At 42.4% G+C, this 21,709-nt stretch overlaps 1 protein-coding gene across 4 annotated transcripts in view; it reads left to right on the forward strand.

Annotated features, from left to right (window-relative positions):
* PCYT1B (phosphate cytidylyltransferase 1B, choline) overlaps positions 1–21,709 on the forward strand; it is a 100,103-nt gene that overhangs the window by 28,255 nt on the left and 50,139 nt on the right. For 3 of the 4 annotated variants that reach the window (XM_045203263.3, XM_024569919.3, XM_045203265.3), the window contains exon 2: positions 16,905–17,004. In XM_045203263.3, coding sequence (XP_045059198.1) covers positions 16,905–17,004 — 100 coding nt within the window. Of the gene's footprint in view, positions 1–16,175; positions 16,437–16,904; positions 17,005–21,709 lie in introns of all 4 variants that reach the window. The other variant, XM_045203264.2, reaches the window with a different exon arrangement.

Here is a 21,709-nt window from a genome sequence, read left to right on the forward strand (position 1 = left end):
AGAAGGCAGTAGTTGGCATGTGGAAGTGTTTGGCATGTGAAAGTGTGCCAGGAGGCTGAAATCCCTTAAGAGAGCTTTTTTGTAAGTTTGACTTTATATAACCTGATACATCCAAAATATTTCAACATGTAATCAATATAAAAATGATTAATTTTTATTATTTGATGTAGAGGTATTTTATGTTTCTCTTCATACTAAGTTTGAAATCAGGTGTGTACATTATACTTGCAACACATCTCAATTGAGGCTAGCCAATTTCAAGTGTGCAGTAGCCACAATGTAGCTTTAGAGAGAGCTCAGACACCTGCCCAGGGCAGTGGAGGATGAGCTCCGAAAAGCCACAATATTAATACATTTCATGTTGCATAGTATATACATGTATTTACTCATAAGAAAAAAAAATCACTTTTGACCCTGGCCACTGTGGCTCAGTTGGTTGGAGCATCATCCTGTAACTGAAAGGTTGCAGGTTTGATCCCCGGTCTGGGCACGTGCAATCCCTGGTCTGCGTGCGTATGGGGGGCAATCAGTTGATTTTTCTCTCTCACATAGATCTCCCTTCCTCTCTCTCTCTCTAAAAAGTAGTGAAAGAAATGTCCTTGGGTGAGGATTTTTTTAAAAACCACTTTCCTTTACTTCATATTTTTTGCTGATATTCTGTGCGATCCCATTCTGTTTTAGTTAGGAGGCTGTTGCAGTAATGTAGATGAAAATGTTTGAAGTTACTGTATGGGGCAGTGGAGAAAGAGAGAACCAGACGGATATGGAACACATTCGGAGGTAAATGCCCCAGGATGTGATAACTGAGTCTGAGGATAGGGCAGTATTGGGAAAGATTCAATTTTCTGGCTCTAGTGAGTGGGTGTCTTCACTGAGATGGGAGCGTCAGGTGACCGCAGTTTGTGAAACTTATGTTAGGGACACCATGGGGACTTCCCTTTGTGTAGATAATGTTTGGTTTTGGAACTCAGGGGAGAGTTCTGAGCTGGAGATGTAGATCTGGGAGGCATCAGCATGGAGAAAAGGGAAGGAAAATTGAGGTAGTGAAATTGATGGGAGTGAAATTGAGTCAAGACAGTTCCTGGACTTAGAGGAAGTGAGTAGAAAGGGTTAGCAAGAGTGTCTCAGGATAATCCTACTACAGGGTAATTCTGGAAAATAACTGACCCTGAGCCATCCTATCAGGGGGAAAATAGAAGAGCTGTAATTAAAGGTATTGGAAGCCTCCTTACATCTGCGTGTCTACATGAAATCTGGTTAAATTAATCTATGTTATCACAGAATCTTTTCAGGATGGAACCCTGAGAAACACCATTTAAAGGACTGATAAAGAATTGTGAAAAGGAGACAGAGATATTTCTCAAATATTTGAGAGATTGGGTGGGTAGGGGGGCAGGGGCAGGATAAACTAACAAGATTAACAAACAAAATAGAAAAAGACTCACGCATAGAGAACAGACTGACAGCTGTCAGAGGAGAGGGTTCTGGAAGGCTGGGTGCAAAACGTGAAGAGATTAAGCAAAGAAAAAAACCAGACAGATGACACTATGGTGATTGCCAGAGGGAAAGAGGGGGTAAATGGTGATGGAAGGAGACTTGACTTGGGGTGGTGAACACACAATACAATATATAGATGATGTATTATACGAGGGGGGACCCAAAAAAACTGAAATTATCTTCTGGAGGGCAGGCTCCTTGTAGTACAGGCTTCCCCCACTAGGTGAGTATTCTAGGAACCCATCTGTATCAGTGTACCCACTGCTGTTGTTGTGAGAGGCTGAGTTCTGCTTCAGTGAATTTTTTTTGAAGACTCTTTGAATGCATTTGCCCATTTCATGATGGGTGACTTATGAGCGCACCTGCCCACACGGTGCTGATTGTTCAGCAGTGTATGACCAAAAAAGGCATGACCCTGTGCCCCACCATCCCTATTTGCCTGATCTCACTCTCAGCAACTTTTTTCTTTCCCTGGATGAAAAAAGTCCTCAAGGGGAAACGTTTTGCTAATGTGGAAGAAGTGAAACAAAAAAATGGCAGAAGCACTAAAAGGCATCAAAATCAACGAGTTCAAAACTGTTTTGAGCAGTGGAAAAAACATCTCGATCCGGGTATTTCCTCAAATGGAGAGTACTTTGAAGGTGACTAGAGTTTAAACATGTAAGAATAAATACAATTTTTATAAATAAATTCCGATTTTTTGGGTTCCCCCTCATAGAATTGTACACCTGAAGCCTATATAATTGTATTAACCAATGTCATCCCAATACACTCAATAAAAATAAAAAATAACCAAATGCAGCAGACAAATGAGATAATAAGGAAAAGTCTCCTTTGGATTTAGAAAGAAGTCAGTAGTGATGTTTCAGTGAAGTGGTGCGAACGGAGGCCAGACTGCAATAGGCTGAGGAGCCTTTAGGAGGCAGGGAAGTAGGAGCTGACTGAGGGGGGAGGCAGATAGAACGTATAGGACCCCAAAAGGTGGATAAATCAGGGTTTAGGGTTGAGAGACACTAGCTTTTCTCCTTTCTAACTTCTTTCCTTTTATCCTTCCCTTCATCCTTCTTTCCTTCCATTAATCCAATATGCCAAAGCTTTTGGTTGACTCTTTTAAGATGGTAGCAATTCGCACTTAAATATAAATGGGAAAGGGCCAATGGGAGAGGGTGAAAGTGATGGGGAAGATTGTGGGAGGGAATGACTTTAAGAGCTGGATCCAGTGCACACATGGAAGACTTGGCTTTAGGTAGGAAAAGAAACACCTCTCCCACTGTGGTGATGAGGAAGCTTGGCGAGGATGTTTTGGGTAAGAAATAACTTATAAGTAGAAGGGTGTTGAAAGTTGAAAGCCTCCCTTTATCTGACTGTCTCTATTTTCTCCATGAAGGTGGAAGGAAAGTCATGGTAGTTTGCTTCTGGGGGGTGCAAAAGTATAATTATGGGATAGCCTGGGAAGTTGGGTCCAGCCCCAGGGTATTTCCTCTCTGGAGGCAGGCCTTCAGGCTCAGGGGGAGGTAGGGAAAGGTAGAAAGGGTAAGTGGTTCCTGATGAGATGTGGTAGTGATGAGAGGAAATGGATCTGTTCCCTTATGGTGCCTGGGGCTCCACACCGACCCCCAAGGTCAAGGCAAATCCAAATCTGGAGGTCCAGGGGACCTGGACTGGCCCACAGCAAAAGAGTTGGGGCCTGGCAAGACAACTATGATAGAGCTTGGTCTCTGCTTCCTGGAGCCCACAGTCTCATTTTAACCTCAGTCTTGCCATTGAATTATTGTGTGGGCTTGAGCAAATCACTTCTCTCTGGACTCTGGACCTCAATTCCGTTACCCACATGGGTTGAATAAATGACCTTTTCTAGTTCCAAGACTGTGAATCTAGCTTCCATAGCCACAGAACATTGTCTACCACAGTGTACTCTGACCTGATGCTCCTATCAAAAAGCAAGGCTGGCCCTGGCCAGGTAGATCAGTTGGTTGGAGTGTCATCCCAAAGCACCAAGGCTGTGGGTTCAAATGCCATTGGGGTGCATCTAGGAATCAACTAATTAATGTGTGGATGGGTAGAGCAACAGATCGATGTGTCAGTCTGCCTCTGTCTCTTTCTCAAAAAAAAAAAAAAAATCAATAAATTTTAAGAAAAGGGAAAAACAGCAGGGCTACCCCCTCCTCACCTCCTTTGGGTTTTGTCCATTTGGGGAAAAACCAGGTTGAATGATCTTATGGTAAGACATATTGGCTGAATATGAATAACAAATCATCACAAAATACTATGGAGCTTTACATTATGTTGTATTAACTAATACAACATACAGTTCTGGTGTCTTCTGCTTTATTCCTCAGATGCTTCCTCAGAGAGGGTAAATGTTCTAGTTACTGTCCAAAGAAACCTAGGTCAAATCTCTCTTTAATATGAACAGTAGCCTCCTAATTTTTCTATTTCATAATACTGGAGTTCAAAATGCAGGCATACCCTGGAGATATGGCAGGTTTGGTTTGAGACCACTGCAATAGAGTATTGCAGTAAGGCAAGTTACAATCTTTTTGCTGGTGGAGGGTCTTGCCTTCAATTTGTAAAAAACACAACATCTGCGGAGCACAATAAAGCAAACGGCAATAAAACGGGGGATGCCCGTATTGGGCTCTCCTTGAGGCAGGCAGTATGGCGTGGAACTACAGAGGCCTTGTCTAACTGATGCGATCCATCTAAGCTTGGGGTTAAAATCCAGCAGTGAGTCAGGCCATAGTCTTGAACTCTGGCATCTTTTACTGGTGCTCATACAAAGCTTCTCGGAGCCACTTAGTGAAATAAATGCAGAAAAAGATTTATTTCGTCTGATCACTGGGGGCAGGATGAAAAAAACAAAGCAAGGAAGGTAGGAACAAACTAAGTCATTGCAAGCGAGGCCTATTTTCTTCTAATAATCTCCCAGGTAACAGCCTCTACCTTGCTAGGATCTGATTACCCGTTGCTGGCCTCAGACCATAGCATTATTGTTTTAACATTCCTACCTTCCTCTTTATCCCAGCATGAACCAGGTTGTATGGGAAGCTGGGGAAGCTGACCCTGCTTGGGGATAAAGAGACAGCTTAGCTCTCAACAATCTTGAAGGCCCACTTGAAAACACAGTGATTAGAAAAGAAAGCAGCGAGCCCTGGTAGCGTGAGCCTATGCTATAATGTGCAGGGCCACACGGGGCCAGCCCATTGAGCAGGTTTCATTTTCATGCAACCTCCTCCCTCCCGCCAAAGTCTTTGACTTGGTGTTTTTGTTTTGTACTCAGTAATTTATGCCAATTGAACCCGACATCAATGTAAAAGGATGCTGAGGGTTATTTAAACTGGCATTTAAAGAAAAGTAACAACAACAATAATAATAGGTTAATAGAAGCATCATGAACGATGTGTATAGCCTGTTGCCAACCAAATGATGTCAAAAGCCTGTGCCTGGTACACACAGGCTTCTGTGCTTCATTTCTAGTGTGCCTGATGTTGATCGGAGGCACAGTCACATAATACTAAAATCTATTTTATGTCCAAATTGTGTAGTGATAAGGTTAATTGTTCTATACTGGGTTCAAAGCTACAGCTCTCACGTGTTTTTCCCCCTGTGGGCAAATGGAAGCCTGGAACAACTATTTATAGTGCAAACTGTGCTGGGCACTGCGCTGAATACCTTATGTGTGTTATCTCATTAAACCAGGCTATGAAATAGGAATTAGCCTGTGAAACAGGAATTACTATTCCCCATGTTGTAAGTGAGGAAGCCAAGAATTAAGTAATTCCCCAAAGATTGAATATGATGAACTGATAAAGCCAGGATTTAAAATTAGGTTTGTCTGACTTCTAAAGCCCTCTGTTTCCACTGCACACAGTTCTCCAACATCAATAAGCAAAGAATCACCTCAAGCTCCCAGGTGGTTCAGGAGCCAGATGCACTTTAAGAAATGTTAACTCTCTCAGGTCACATTTTCTGCTTCCGGGACCAGGAGTGTAAACAAATCAGATGTCCAGGCTTTTTGTAGTGAATTTAGAAATTTCAACTAAGTATTTTTGACCCAGTTCTTCCACTCCTAGGAAATTTGTACATATGGCTAACAAAAACCAGTATTAGGATGTTCTAAGCAACATTATTCATAAACCCAAACTGGAAACTACCCAAATGCCTGGCAGAAGTAGAATGGATAATAAATTGTGATCCATTCACCCAACGTAATGCTACACAGCAATGAGCGTGACAAATCTACAACCACCTGCAAAAAATATGGATGACTCTCACAACCATAATATTGAATGAAAGAAGCCAAGTACAAAAGAATGTATACTACATGATTCCATGTCTATAAAATACTTTTAAAGTAGGCAAAGCTAACGTGTGGAGTTCGGAGTCAGGGTAGTGGAAAGAGCACAAGATAGAGGCTGGCAGTGGCTGGTGGCTTGATCTGGCTGCTGTGTGTGTTTAGCTTGCGCGAGTTCCTGGAGCCACATACCTAGGATATGTGCACGTTTCTATATGCTTTAGTGCAAACTTTAAAGATATTCTGACCACAGTAATGGAGAGAGTGTGTATTCTCCAACAGATTTATCATTTCCAAACAATTCTGGTAGGCGGATAGGTGTCCTACCACACTCGAAGGAATGGTGTCCGATCCTACCTAAAATTACAAGAGCTTTAATGTGTTCAGGCCTTCCAGGAATCAGTATATCCAGCCCCAAAGAGAGCATATGTGAGCCCTTGAACTAAACTTGCCTTATTTCTAGGACCAGTCAAGCCCTAGTCAAGTAATCTATGCACTAAAATCAATGGTTCCCAGTCTATATGCTTTTTTAAAACAATGGCCTGGTCTGTAGTTTCTACACTCAGAAGGAAGTGGATGGAATTGGTTAGCTTGCAAGACTGCCTCAGGATAATCCTGCTGGAGGGAAAATTCTAGAGAACAGCTGGCCCCAAGCCACTTTATCAGGTCTTTAAAGGGAAGAAAAATAGAAGCTGTAATTAAAGCTATTTATTAGAACCCTCCCTATATTTGCCTATTTCTTCATGAGATCTGGTTAACTTAATCTATAAATCTTCCACAATCTTCCAGGATGGAACCCCAAAGAACTTCACATAGAGAGCCAGTAGAGGAAGGGTCATGGAGAGAAGACAGGTATTTCTCAAACAGGTGGGAGATCCAGGTCCAAGAGCAAAGCACCTCACTGACAGTTAGACTTACAGAGTGTTTCTGTAAAATGCCATTTTTATTAAAAAACACTCATCCATTTTGCAGAATCAATCTTCTTTGGACCATCTTTCTTTGGAAAATCTTTGGGAGATCTTTTCTTTGGTGGCTCAGAAAAAAAGGTTTTATTATTGAAATAGCATCTAGCAAATACCTTAAGCTGAGACATGTTAGAAGTATCTGTGCTTCCATCCAACTGTGTACTAAACCTCGCACACTGCATAATTTCTTCTAGTGCTTGTTTCTTCCCATCTTCAGCAATGTTTTCTATATGTCGTCTAAATATATTTGCTGACAAAGGAATGCATTTTATTTTGACATCAGTTTTTTTTCTACACATTAGAGCAACCAGTTTTACTGTGGCGTGAAGAGCACATTTTTCTCTGATGAATCATGGAAACTCAAATAAGGCTTCTAAACAGTTATCATTACATGTAACGACAGGATTTTGCGAACTACAGGGCTGAGTACCACATGTCTTGAAACCTTGCTGAAAAAGTCATAGGGGCTTGTCTTCATGTTCTGGATGCTTTCTTTTTAAGGATCACAGTAATTACAGTCACTTCATGCCATTATTAGCCAGTATCTCAGGGTCCAATATATGTTTCATGTGAGGTTTAATGCTGATAGTAGCAGATATTTCAAATAGTCCTCTTTGTGACCATTTTTGACTCAGCTGTCTTCCTGTGAGGTCTGATTAGGTCACCACCTAGTAATGTGGCAGGCGGGGAACTCATGCAGGATGTTGAAGGGGCAGCTCTGCCACTTTCCTACTGTTTGCTCGGTCTTGTGTTATCTGCCTTCCTGTGTCATCGCAGGAAATGTTTTAAGCCACCTGCTGATCTTGTGAGTGTTGATTTAGTAGATAATATAATCTACAAATCTACTTATTCAGGCCCAGGTGAGCTTCATTGTATTGCAATAAGCTAAAAATAAATGAAAATCTCAGGGAGCCACGCCCTCCTCCTCTATCGTCTTTCTTCCCTTCTTCCCTTCTTCCTTGAGGACACTTTGTAGACTTTATGAGACATAGATGGGGTGCCAGTGTGAATCCATATGTTGGAATTAGATAGTAGTAATGCTTTTTTTTTTCCACATGACAAGTAAATATCTAAGCATTGCCGTCTAACAGATTGTCTTGATATCCCACGTAAGAACACCCTGGTCTTGGTATTCAAGTCTTACCCGGGAATCCAGCCATGAGGGAGACAACTGCATTTTCAGGCTTCATGTTTGGCCCCTTGTGGAAATGTTTTTCTGAACTGCATTTTGGTTCTGGGGCTCAGTCTTGCCTGGAGGGCACTAGCGAGACAAACATACAAAGTGGGATTGTCTGTATCTGGACTGTTTTGGGGGATATCATGTCACTACGCATCACTCAACCTGCCCCTTATGGAGGCACCAGGGGAAGAATTTCTATAGTTCAGCATCAGGAAATGCTGAGCTTCTCCTTGATAGTGGTTTTCGCTTTTTTCTCTTTTTTCTTCTTCTTCTTTTCCTTCTTTTTTTTTTTCTTAGGTACAATATTAACTTAGTCTTCTTCCTTGCTTTGACTGCTGGGAGCCTAAAGCCACTCTGTGGCCCTCCTTTCTGAACTGCAGAGGACTATGATAGGTGTTCCTGTGTGCTTATTTCACTCCTGGCCCCTCATATCTTGCAACTATTATTTCAAACTTTTAAATTGTATTTTTAAAAGTCACCTCAAGTACTTTGGGGAAGGAGATAGGATCTGAATAAGATATAAGATTGTTATTGATATTCATTATAAATTCCTTGTGCTGAATTGCTGAAGAAAAAAATGACTTAGGCTTTGGAATTTTTAGCTCTAGGTAAGGATGATTATTTTCTATTGTTAATAGCATCTATTCATTTCATTAATCTAAGATGCCATTAATTATAAGATGAACTTCCATTTTAGAGAGGTTAAAATGTCAGAAAATTGCCAGCACTGATTTTAAGATATTTCTTATAAGATCCCCCTCCTAATTTCAGGGAGGTTAAAGTGTGGGTGTGTGGGGGGGGTGATGTACCCTTTACAATCAATGAAATGGGGTATATTTTTAAAGATTTTGTTTGTTTATTTTTAGAGAGAGGGGAAAGGAGGCAGGAAGAGAGCAAGAGAAACATCAATGTGTGGTTGCCTCTCATGTGCCCCCTACTGGGGATCTGGCCTGCTACCCAGGCATGTGCCCTTGACTGGGAGTCGAACTGGTGACCCTTTGGTTCTCAGGTTGGCGCTCAATCCACTGAGCCACACCAGCCAGGGGCAAAATGCACTTATAAAAAGGCTATTTAAGCCCTGGCTGGTGTGGCTCAGTGGATTGAGCACCAGCCTACGAACCAAAGGGTCACTGGTTCGATTCCCAGTCAGGGCACATGCCTAGGTGGCGGGCCTGGTCCCCAGTAGGGGGCGTGCAAGAGGCAACCACATATTAATGTTTCTCTCCCTTTCTCCCTCTCTTCCCCACTCTAAAAATAAATAAATAAAAAGGCTATTTAAGATACTTTTTAAACTATGCTATTGTTTTGCTTTTAATGAACTTCAAAATACTTGTTCTCAACAATAGAAAAAATGAGCAAAGGACAGCTCAATCTTAGAAGAAAACACACATGACTAATAAACAGTGGGAAAATGTTCAATCTTTCTTGTAATCAAAATAATGCAAATTGAAACAGCGTGATACCATTTTTTGGTCTCTACAATTGACAACAACAATACTCAGAGACAGTGAGATGGCAGCAAGAAAGGTGCTTTCATCATTGTAATGTCAGCATAAATAATGCAGCTTTTGTAGAAGGTAATTTACCAATATATGGTAAAATACTCTTCAAATATTTATATCTAAAATGTTCACACTCCTACTCTAAGCAATTCAGCTCCTGGGCCTCTATTCTAAGGAAATAATCAGAGGTTTAGAATTATATTTAGAATGTTATTTATATTAGTAAAGCATAAACAACTTAATATTCAACAACAGAGAAGTATTTAAGTGAATTTTGGTTTCCCCATTCAATGGACTGCTTTACAGCTATCAAAATTAGTGAGAGTTATATGGAAATGTCTGGACCTTTTGCTCATTTGGCTGTGACCCCACAACTGCTCCTCCTCCCCCACAAAATAGCCTGTTCATTAGAACAAGTAGTGAGGCTGAAGAGACTGTGTAGAGGGTATGATACAATAACCATGACATATTGAGTGAAACAAACTGTGTAGGCAGTAGTAAGAGTCCCAAGTGTTTAGTATGTATATATAACATATTAGAACACCTGAACAGAAATAGAGAAAATGTTAACAATGGATGTGTTTGGGAAGTAGGATTCTTGGTGAATTTTGCTCTCTTCTCTTCCCCCCCTAGTTTTTATAAGAAAAATTGATAAGTGTATTTATTTGAGTTCCATTTTTGTCAACAATCATTCTCTCTCCATTGACTTTGGCCAGAGGGAAGGGGGCTGGGGACTGGGTACAGGTGGGCAAAAGGGGGAAAAATGGGGACACCAAGAATAGTGTCAACAATAAAAATGAAGTTTAGAAAGCTATATCTGAAAAATAAATCCCCCCCATTCAACAAATGTTTATTGAGGACCTTCTATATACCAGGCACTGTCCTAGGAAGTGGGGATATAGCAATGAATAGGACAGACCAAGTCCCTGTTTTCTTGGTGCTTCTACAGTTGCTGGGGAAGACTGGCTATAAATATTACAATGGAGGCAGGGGAGGGAGGTGGGTTCGGCTGGGGTGGGGTGGAGGGATGGGGAGAAAAGGCAGACAATTGTAATTGAATAACAATAAAAAAATATATTACAATGGCCAAGAATCCACTGATTCACTGTGGGGCCTACGGTCAACTATAAGATCTGCTCTTTCTTTCCTCTGTCTTCAAAAGAGTAAAATATGCTGATCCCAGCTAAAATCAGGCTTTCAAAAATATGTTCAGAGATGTGTAAATACAAACATCACAGCATGAGACTGAGGGATGAGATGTCGTAATGTCTTTTTGTAACTTCTGAATTTGTGGTTCTGAAGCTGGTGAGTGCTGAGACAAAAGGCCTACTTGGGAGAAGTAGGGTCTGTCGCAGGCGCTGCTCATGTCTCTTTTGCATCTCCTGATTAAAATGTTCTGTCATTGTAAAATTCTGTTCTACTGGAAGGCATTCTTGAGATGGTTATGACTATTAGCTATGGGGGATTCACTTTTCAATTGATCCCTGCACTTTCTAACATGCCTTGTCAACATTTGCTAGTTAACATTTATTAAGCTTGGCATCATACTGTTACGTATACCATCCAAGTCAAGGCTCTGTCAAGACACAGGCGGCTCACTGTAAGGAGCAAATTTGAAGAAAGTCGAATAAAGGAACTATTTACAAAGGCATGGGCAGGGTTAAAGGAAACCTCAGGGGATAGTGTATACACTTGGCCTGGAAACATCGAGGGGTTTGCCAGTCTTAGGTGTGAAGAGGCAAGGGGAGACTGACTACCAGAACTTCACAGAGCGCTCTAGAGAGAGAGCCCCCCCTCAGAAGCTGTGGGTTTCATTAAAAGGACAGAACCAACATACTGCCTCCTAGCAGGTAGGAAGCCAGGGAGACAAATAGCCTGAGCTCACTCTTGTCTGCCCTCCAGTGTTCTGCATGCACTTCCCGTGGACCCAGCCCAACTGGAAGCAGGAAGGTAGCCAGAGCCTATTGGTGCAGCCCATACCAGATGCCATACAGAGAAGAATAGAGAAGGGTATAGGAAGAGAGTGGATTCTAGAGAGGCAAAAGGAAGATATTAATCACACATACATACATCATTTCATTTACTCCCCACAACAGCTTTATGAAGTAGTTCATGTTATTATCCCCCCCCCTTTTATAGATGTGGATACTGAAGATTACAGGGGTTAAGAACCAGCAATTTTCTAAAAATCTGATTTAAAAAATCAAATGGGTTGAAGCTAGGATTTGAACTCAGGTCTGAGTGAATTGTCTCACTGTAGTTAAGAACTTAGCTTAAAAAAGCAGTTCTGTGGTTGGCCATCACTGTCAGCCGTACTATGCTAAGTTCTGATTGGATGATGAGCTGGCTTTCTGGTTGGTCCAGTTGTCAGTCTGTGATGCATACGGCATAAGTACAGGTCCTACTGACCATTTTTCGTGCTCAAATAACTTTTGCATTGTACATTTTATGTAGTGCCTAATAGAGCTTTTGTTCTAATATTTGACAATGTCTGGATAAACACATTCTGCCAGTGAAATGCCCAATATCTAATGTCTTCACCTTTACTTTTTAAATAATACTTTTTACTAATGTTCAAATACAATTGTCTCCATTTTCCCACCACCACTTTCCCCTGTCCCACCCACCCCACCTCCCATCCTTAATCCTTCCCCCCTTTGGCTTTGTCCATGGGTCCTTTATACATGTTCCTTGATGACCCTTTCCCTTCTTCCCCCCTTTATTTCCCTCCTCCCTCCCCTAATGTCTTCACCTTTAAAAAGCCTGATGGGAATATGGCTTTGGCATGTTACTATGGTGCAGTTGACATAACCAGAACTTGCATGACAAATAGGCAACATATCCACGTGCAGTGACTGGGTATCTTAAATTAGGTAGAGTGTAGCTCCAAGTCTGTGGCCTGGCAAGACCCATGCACATGTAAGGTCCAGGGCACTGGGCCGGGGCTTCTTAACCCTTTAAAAACCTTACTCTCTTTGGCCAAACCTAAAAATTTCTTGTGCCACCCCAGCTGGAGTGTGTCTCAGTGGACTGAGTGCCGGCCGGCAAACCAAAGGGTCACTGGATCGATTCCTAGCCAAGGCACATGCCTGGGTTGTGGGCCAGGTCCCCAGTAGGAGGCATGATAGAGGTAATCACACATTGATGTTTCTCTCCCTTTCTCCCTCCCTTTCCCTCTCTCTAAAAATAAATAAGAAATCTTTTAAAAAATTTCACATGCCTCCCCAAGCCAGAAGTTGGAATATGGCTTCCTGGGGCAGGGGGATGGGATATAGTCTATTCTCTGATGATCTGTACCTGTCCAGAGGCTTAATTTCTGTGGCTTGTATATTGAATAGGGTAAGGTTTTTCCCAAATATAAAATTATTGAAAATTAAATACTCCTTTTCAAACCAACACCTCCTCCTAGTCTGAAATGGTCACCGTTCATGTTTGAGGATTGCTGCCCCAGAGCCAATTCTGTTCCTTCCTTTCTTATTTATCTCCTCTGCTTGTTCACCCTGCAAACACCTAGGTCATAAGAAACACAGAGAATGTGCTAGTAGACACTTGACAGTGTGATCTGGGTGATTTGGACTCTTAAGCCGAGGCTTGCCATAACTATAAGTAAGTCCTCTAACCTACTTCACTAAATCTGGGTAAAAATATGATCACATGCTTTTGGTTTTTTGATTAATTGTTTGCCCCCTCTTTTCTAATTATCAAGAAGTCCAGCATCTCCTTTTTGAGGCCCCTCCATCCTAACTGTCTAGGAATCCTGAAAGTTTCCTCAGTTTAAAGGGAGCCGAGAAGGTAACTGAGTCTGAGGGACCTACTGCTGCTGTTGTTTCCTGCTGCCACTTGATGTCGCTGTTGAAGAGAGGTCCTGTACCATTCAATGGGGATAGTACCTGCTTTACCCAGTTGTGATACAAATTAAATGAGCTAACACAGTTCAACTGCTTAGTATATAGATGGATATCTATGGCACTAAGTAGGCACTCAGAGATTTAGTGTTATGGTACTGGACCCCAGTTTTAGGCTGAGCCAGAGGATCTCTGGAACCATCCCAGCTGTGGCGAATGGTGAGGAACAGATGGAGGCCTGGGTCCCCTGCAGGCTGGTATAGAGTCTGGAGGCCAGAGTGGACCGGTCCCTGCCCCTCTCAGAAGCCACTGGCTGACTTAGTCTCATTGTTCTGAGGTTGGTCTGCCTCTTGTAGGTGGAAGAGACAGAACCTGGGTAGTATAGAATTCCCTGTAAATCAAATGATTTGTTCTGGCTCAGAGAAGGACTAGTTTTAGGGTGTTCAAACTAAAAAAAATACTGCCTCAGCTCACAGGGCAGGTTGGTGGGAGCTGGGCCTTAAACAAGGTCTCGCTGAATGCACAGCTTCACTTTCAACCCAGGGAGTGAGTATTCTGCCTCAGTTTGGAAGGTGATATTCTGGAGAGCAAGGCTGTGGCTCATTTATTGTTACATTCTCCCCATTCCAAGTACAGTGCCTTGTACATACCAAGAAATACCCTTTCTCCATGTCAACTGCTGTTACAGATGCTCAGGTGCTCGTAAGCCCATACGTACATGTGCACACGCGCACATACAAACACTTATGAACTCTTTCTGCCTTCCATTTCTTTGCTTCTCCCTTTTCCTACTTCTAGGCTACAATAATTAAGAACAAAATGCACAAAAAAAGGACAAAATGCACAGTGCATATAAACCTTTTCTTTGAGTAGCTATTGTTGCCTTACAACTTTCTCTATTTCTGCTTTAATTACCATGTTTCACACCCTCTAGAGTACACTTTGGAAAATGACAACACCCTATGACTTTAATAAGCTTTGTGACTAGCACATAAAATATCCCCAAATAATAATTTTAGGTCATGTGAAAAAGATTCACTGTTCACATATATTAAAGGTTAATGATCGTGTACCTGAAACCTGTATAAATGTGTTAACCAGTGTCACCCTAAAAAATTCAATAGAAAGGAAAAAAGATTAATGAATCATTAACATAAGAACCCCATATGCTAATCTGTTTACCTATTTGGGCTGTGTCCTGGAAGTTCATTCAGAGTCAATTTGCTTGTTTTTATGGGGAACTATATTATCTATTATGTCATAATATAAAGTATTATATATTTTGATGTATAATAATGAATACTAATAGTGGTAATAATAATTGCCACAATTTATTGAGTACCAGGTACTTGACATAATTATCTCTATTTTTCACATCAATCCTGCAAGATGGGTATCCATTTTATAGGTAAAACTGAAATTCAACTAAATTAACGAACATCCTTTTAAGTGCACACAAGGGCAAATACATTTCTTGCCCCAATAATAGCGCCTGCTAAAGGGGCAATGACAGGCCACCCATGACGTCCCTTACCACTCCTCCCCCACTCACCAGCCACAGCTGGTGGGCTCCTGATTCCATGCAGGCTAGTTGTGGTTGTGGCCTGGTTGGAACACATGAGCTTGGCTAATCTGAGTCTCCCTTAGGGATTTGAATGCGGAAACATGGAAAGAAGCAGTAAGTTGGTAGGAGCAGGAGCTAGGACTAAAAGGCTCAATCTGAAACGGATGAATGAGTGTTAAGAAGGGAGGCTGAAGAGGCCATGGTGTGCCCCATTCAAACCGAAGTTTATGGGGCAGTGGAAGGCACACAGAGACTTAAACACAGTGGAATGATATAGGATAAATGGGTGTGGGACAGAAAGAATCATATGCAGAGAGCTCCCAGGTCAGTGCAGAGCTCTTTGGGGCCAGGCACTGCCCCTTCCCCCCCCCCCTCAGTTTCTGTGCCAGGTAGCCCTAAAAGAACCTGTCCTCTTTTGAGCTAACTTTAGTGGGTGTCAGGTCATTTCAATCAGAAGAGCCAGGTGAGAATACACAGCCTGTAAGTGCTGGAAAAGGGATTGGAACCCCAGTTTTATGGCTACGGAGCCTCTGTTCTTGTCACTGCACCTCTTTGGCATATTACAAATGCTGCCCTGGCCCACCATGGCCCACAAGGTCACCTTAATGTATCTCATTGGTTCTCTGAAAAAGAACCAATAACAGACTCAAGTTTCCTGAATCCATGTCCCAAGTTTGGGTCTGCTTTCAGAGGCCTGAATGGGATTGGTGAGAGTTAAGAGTCTCGGGTAATTGGGGGGTCTCCAAACAACTCTGGGGCAGGACTCCAGCTTCCAGGAAGAAGGTGCTGCTACAATGTGGGTGGGTGGGAAGGGGACAGGATGGGTTCTTGGCAGTACAGAGGAGAACAGGGACTCGTCCAGTATGGGAACTGGTCTTATCCCTCCTTGCACCCCCAATTCTAAGATTGGGCCTGACATATATCTGAATGAGCATGTGAATAAGTGAATAAATGAATGAATGAATAAATGAACGGCAGAAGTGGGTCACAGCCCCTCTTCAAATGTATGGATCATTCTTCCGTTGAGTTCTGCCAGGTTGAGGAACACCTGTGTCTATTTCTAAGAAGCAATCTATGCAATACTATGAGTAATGTTTACAGTAACTTCAGCTTAAAAAATACCAAAGCAGATGTAGTGACCGGGATAATGGCATAGTTCAAAGACTACAAATGGACAACTCTGGATTGCATTTGCCCTGTTTACAAAAACACCACACGCTTTCTCTTCCTCTGTCTGGAGAGAGTGAGGTTTTCATTTTAAGAGGCTGACTAAAAAATGCAGAGCCACTTCCTGGGCATGCTTCCAAGTGACTACATCTCTCTTGCAGCGCTCCCCGGAGCCCCATCCCCAGCTGCCTGGGGCGGGGCCTCCAGCCGTTGGTGGCTGTTGGAGCTACCACAGGAGCAGTTATCTGCAGCCCGCCAGAAATACTGTGCTTTTAGGTCCTCCCAGGGAACAGATAACGTCTTTGGCCTTTGCACTGAAGAGACATCAGAGCTTGTGATTGGCCAGGCTGCTGTGTGTGAAATACAGATGTCTCACACTGCTGAGTATGGCATTCCTTCCAGATGAGTACCCCAGGGTGTGGGTAAGTCCTACTGCTTGAAGCCCGCCCTTACTGGTTGTGAAATATTCAAAGCTGGGCATTGTGAATTTCCAAGGGCATGACTTAGCATACTTCCTACTCCTGCTGAGCCTCAGTTTCCTTTTCTGTGAAATAGAGATGGTATTATGCTGTACTATAGAAGGATAGAATGATCTAGCCATCACAGGGTGGTGTGAGGCCTAAAAGAATGAATATATCCAGAGTACCTAATCTGGTACCTGGCATATAGTAAACACAAAGGAACTCTCATTATTTCTGAAGCAACAGTTAAAAAAAAAAATTTCAGTGCCAATGTCCCTGTTTTTATTTCTAGCATTCTCTAAAAGACTCAGCGGATATATTCTACTTCTTGATCATACCTATGTAGCCAACAGAAATAACACTGCTGGGGAAGTTAGCGCCTAAGGAAAGTTTGTCAGACTATATTCCCTTTCTCTTTTTCCCTTCTAGACTCTGACTGCTCCTGCTCCATTTGCAGACGAAGTCAGCTGCCAGTGCCAAGCGCCCCATGAAAAACTGACCATTGCTCAAGCCCGCCTAGGAACACCAGGTGAGGCCAGACTTCCCCTCCAAATGGGCCCTGACTTGACATCCAAAGTAGCAGAAAGGCCCGTGATCATTTGAGCAGCATTCACAGTGGATCAGAGTTGAATTCAGAGATTATACCATAGCGCAAGGATAACACCAACAGTAATAAACGCGACAAAGCAAAGTAGCCAAGGAAAAGATACAGCAAGATGTCGGTGTTGGAGCCCCAGCTCTGCCATGTAGTAGTTCTACAGTGTTGGGCAAGTCACAGCAACGATCTAAATCTGTTTTCTCCTGTGTGAACAGGGACGATGATACCTGCTCAGTTAAAAACTCCGAAGCGTTTTTTAAACTGTGAAGGTTTATACAAACCTAAGCTGCATAATTATTACCATTCTTAAAAGTCTGTGTTGTAAAATCGTTTTTCCAGGTGTGCCTTAAATTACAGAGCTAGGAGTATGTTCATTCGTTCGCTCCTTTAGTGTACACCAGAGCTGGATAGGGAAAAGATTTAAAAAGAACTATAAGGTACTGCCTCTGTTTCCCAAGAGCTTCATTATAAAGAGACCAGACAGCTAGATATGAAGTAAAACCCACCAATAGCGTGTATGCATGTATTTAGGGCAGCGATTTTCAACTGGTGCGCCGCAAGGATTTTTAAAACTCGCAATACCTGACTATTTAGTCAGGGGCACTGACCTCTTTCCCTTAGATTGTCAAATGGGAAAAAAAATGACAATGGCCAACACAGTAATAGCTGGCAAAAAATATATTTTTTTTTGTCAGATCAGCAAAAAAAAAATTTTTTTAGTGTGCTGCAGAATTTTAGTAATTAGTTTATGTGTGCCGTGAGATGAAAAAGGTTGAAAATCACTCGTTTAGGGGTTAAATCCTACAACACAGATGAAAACTGATGGTTTTAAGAAAGGCTGATTCATTTGTCCTGGAGCAGTCAGGCCACCTCAGCTGATCCTTTTGGGAAAAGTAAGATTTGGACCGTGTGGACAGAAAAGGGAAAGGGAAAGGTATTCTGGGCAAGTGGAACAGGAACAGTGAAGGCGTGCGGGTAGAGAGCTATGTAGCAGTAAATGAATGGTATTCTATTTGGTTGGGATGGAGTGGAAAATCAGACTGGCTAGCCATGTAAGATGGCTCCAAAACAAACATCCCGCGTTTAATAGAATCCATGAGACAAAGGACAAGTTTTCTTAACAATAATAACAATGGATATTTATTAACTGCTTACTATTAAGTTCTTTACATGTATCATGTCATTTCACTGTGACAACGCTACGTGGTTGGTACTTTTAGCATATCACAGGTGAGGAAATGAAGGCTTTAGAGAGGCTGTGAATCTGCACAGGGTTATTTAGCTAGTAAGTGGCACTGGGTCTCACACTTGAGCACGCATCAGAATCACCTGGAGGGCGTGTGAAAACACAGATGGCTGGCCTTCACTCCCAGTGTTTCTGATTCCGTCCAACTGGGGTGGGCCCCCAGAACTTGCCTCTCTAGCAAGTTCCCAGGTGATGCTTCTGCTGAGGGACCATGCTTTGAGAACCACCGGTAAATAGTAAAGCTGAGATTTGATCTCAAACCTCTTTGTGTTCAAGCTTGCTCTCTCAGCCATGACACTGCCCCCTCTTAAGAGTACAGTGGGTCCTCTAGTAAAGTCATTTTGCTCAATGTTGCTTCGTTATAGCATTGAAAGAAGGAGCTCCTACCCTTCCCATCCAGCATGGATGGAACTGGAGAACAATATGCTAAGTAAAATAAGCCAGGTGGCAAAAGACAAATACCATATGCTCTCTCACCTATAAGTGGGACCTAATCAACAAAACAAACAAACAAACAAATGAGCAAAATACAACCAGAGGCTTTGATACAAGGAACAACTGAATGTGACCAGAGGGGAGTGGCAAGGGGGTTAAGGGAGGAAAGAAGGGGAAGGGACTAGTTAAAGAATAAGTATAAATGACCCATGGACACGGACAACAGGGTGGGGATTGACTGTGGGAGCGGGGTGGAGGTTGGGGGCAGGGCAGAGGAGAGCAGTGGGGGAAAATTGGGACAACTATAATAGAAGAACAATAAAAAAAAAAAAAAGATGCTATGGAAACCAAACTCTTGTTTATATCAATTAGCCAATGGTAAAACTGGTTTCATTATACAGTGTTTCACTTAAAGCCACAGAAGCTATTGATGATGTTAAGTGAGGACTTACTGTGGCTTGGAGAGAGTGGGATGAGGAAGAAAGTGGGCCAAATTAGTAAGCTTTTTTGTTACTTCTTTTGAGAAAGGCAAGTGGCTTGGGGCAGTAGTTCACAGCAGCTAAACCACTTGTTCCCCATTCTTTAGTGTGCAATGAATCACCTGGTAAGTTTGTTAAAGAAGCAAATTTCCTGCTGTCTCACCACCACCCCTAAATCTGGGTTAAGGCCCAAGCATCTGCATTTTTAACGAACAGCCTAGGTAAATCCAAAAGATGAAATGAAAGTCCAGGTAGTTGTGAAGAGAACAGATTTGACCTAAAGTTAAAGGATGAGCTTTAGGCCCAAGGAGAAAGCAAAGCTTTTTGTAGGGAAAAGGAAGCCAAGTCTAACTTACTCTAAATCTGCCAGGTGCTCTTTCCTCCAGGGGTGTCCAACCTTTTGGCATCTCTGGTCCACGGGAAGAAGAAGAGTTGTCTTGGGCCACACATTAAATATATTGTGATACATAATCACAAAAAAATCTCATCATGTTTTAAGTAAATTTACAATTTTGTGTCAGGCTGCATTCATAGCCATCCTGGGGTGCATGTGGCCCGCAGGCCATAGGTTGGACGCCCCTGCATGTGTCTCATTTAGTTTTTGCAAACACTGTGTGTGATGGGTATTAGTGTATCCTTTCTACAGATAAGGCAAATGAGATTTGGAGAACTGAAAAGTTATTTGTCAAATTTCCTAGCTGACTGGGTAGAGCTAGGATTTGACCCCGAGTATCTTTTACCTCAAAACCCTGCTTTGTCCTCCATGTCGGGTGCCCTATGGAACACAGGCCAGAGCAGACCATGGAGGTCAGAGAAAACATGCTCAGGCATTGAACTGGAGGTTGGAAGGTATAGTAACAAGACAGGCAGAAAGTAGCTGTGACCTTCTGCAATGGCTGGGCTGTCTGTTGTGCTCACTGCTGTTTCACCAGTACCTGGAGGTGCGCTTGCCAAGTACTGTGTGCTCTAAATATTTTGTGAGTGAATGAATGGAAGTTTGGGACAAGAGAAGGAGTTTGTTTTCTAGAAACAGAATTAGCCCTGGCTGATGTGGCTCAGTGGACTGAGCACTAGCCTGCGAAGCAAAGGGTCGCTGGTTCACTTCCCAATCAGGGGCACATGCCTGGGTTGCGGACCAGGTCCCCAGTAAGGGGTGTGCAAAAGGCAAACATACATTGGTGTTTCTCTCCCTCTCTTTCTCCTTCCCTTCCCCTCTCTCTAAAAATAAGTAAATAAAATCTTTAAAAAAATAGAAATAGAATTAGAGAGAGCTGGTCTGATGCTTTGAGCCAGCATTAAGCTAAGTGGGAGAGATCGGGTGCCTGCATGTTGCCTAACTGCCACACAGTTTAACCCCAGAGAATAAAGCTAGAATAAGATGGTGTTACATTTTGAAAGAGTTGTGCGATGGGCTGTGTTGAACATGGGTCACTGCAGGGGGAGCGAGACAGAGGAAAGCTGAACTCCTAGTCTTAGAAGAGAAATTCTCCCCTCTTATCTCAGGTGATGACCCTGGGGAGTTTATACAAGAGAATCTGTGATGTTGATGGGCACCTGGCTGGGGAACTTCAGTTAGAAATTCCTTTATTTAGAAATGTTAGTTCTTTCATTACCTGGAATGCTCTGATAAGCATTGTTTTATTAGAGCAATGGTCCTCAAATTTCAGCATACTTAGAATCCCCTGGAAGGCTTGTTAAAATGGACCGCAGCTCCTGATCGGATAGGTCTGGGGTGGGGCTCAAGAATTTGCATCTGTAAGTTCCTAGATGATGCTGATGCTGCCTGTCCTGGGACCTCACTGGAAGAAGCGCTGCTAAAGAGTAACTGTTGATAGTTGGAGGGAGTGACAGGAAGAGTATCCTAAATAATTGTTGAAGCATTGTACTGTTACTAGAAAAGCTCAGAGCACGTTTTTTAAATCTTGCTGTTGTACTGCTCTTTAAAGAAAATGAGAAAAACATTACTCTTTTGAAGTGTTTGGTAATTTTCAAGAGTACTAAGCAATTACCTTTTTGTGGCACTGTCTAGAGCATTCCATCAAAAAAGACAAAACAGACCCGCGCTAGGGGTTTGTAATGCGCTTCAAGATTATAGTTATAACTGAAGTCTTTCCCTATCTTTTCCACTAGCCCTATTTTATGACTCAATACAATTGCCTACAATATGTTTCACAATCTTAGGTCTGCCCAAAGAGAGGCTAGCATATACATTCTAAAGGAGGTAATGACAAACTCTGGTCATAGCTCTTAGCTCCTGGGCCTCATCAGTGAGGTCACAAGGATGATGAAACATCACGAAAAATAGTAGGGCAGTCAGAGTCAGCACCTTTGACCTTAGCTTAACTAGTCCAGTTGTGGAGCTATGCGTCTACAGCGTTTAGTATGTGTCCTGAGACAGAGAGAATCAGTCCTCTGTCTTACGGTAAAGGAAAAGTTCAAGTGATGGTTTCATAGGTTCCTTTTCATCAAAAGGGAA

Source organism: Desmodus rotundus, chromosome X (assembly GCF_022682495.2).
Source record: "Desmodus rotundus isolate HL8 chromosome X, HLdesRot8A.1, whole genome shotgun sequence".
Classification (NCBI taxonomy): domain Eukaryota; kingdom Metazoa; phylum Chordata; class Mammalia; order Chiroptera; family Phyllostomidae; genus Desmodus; species Desmodus rotundus.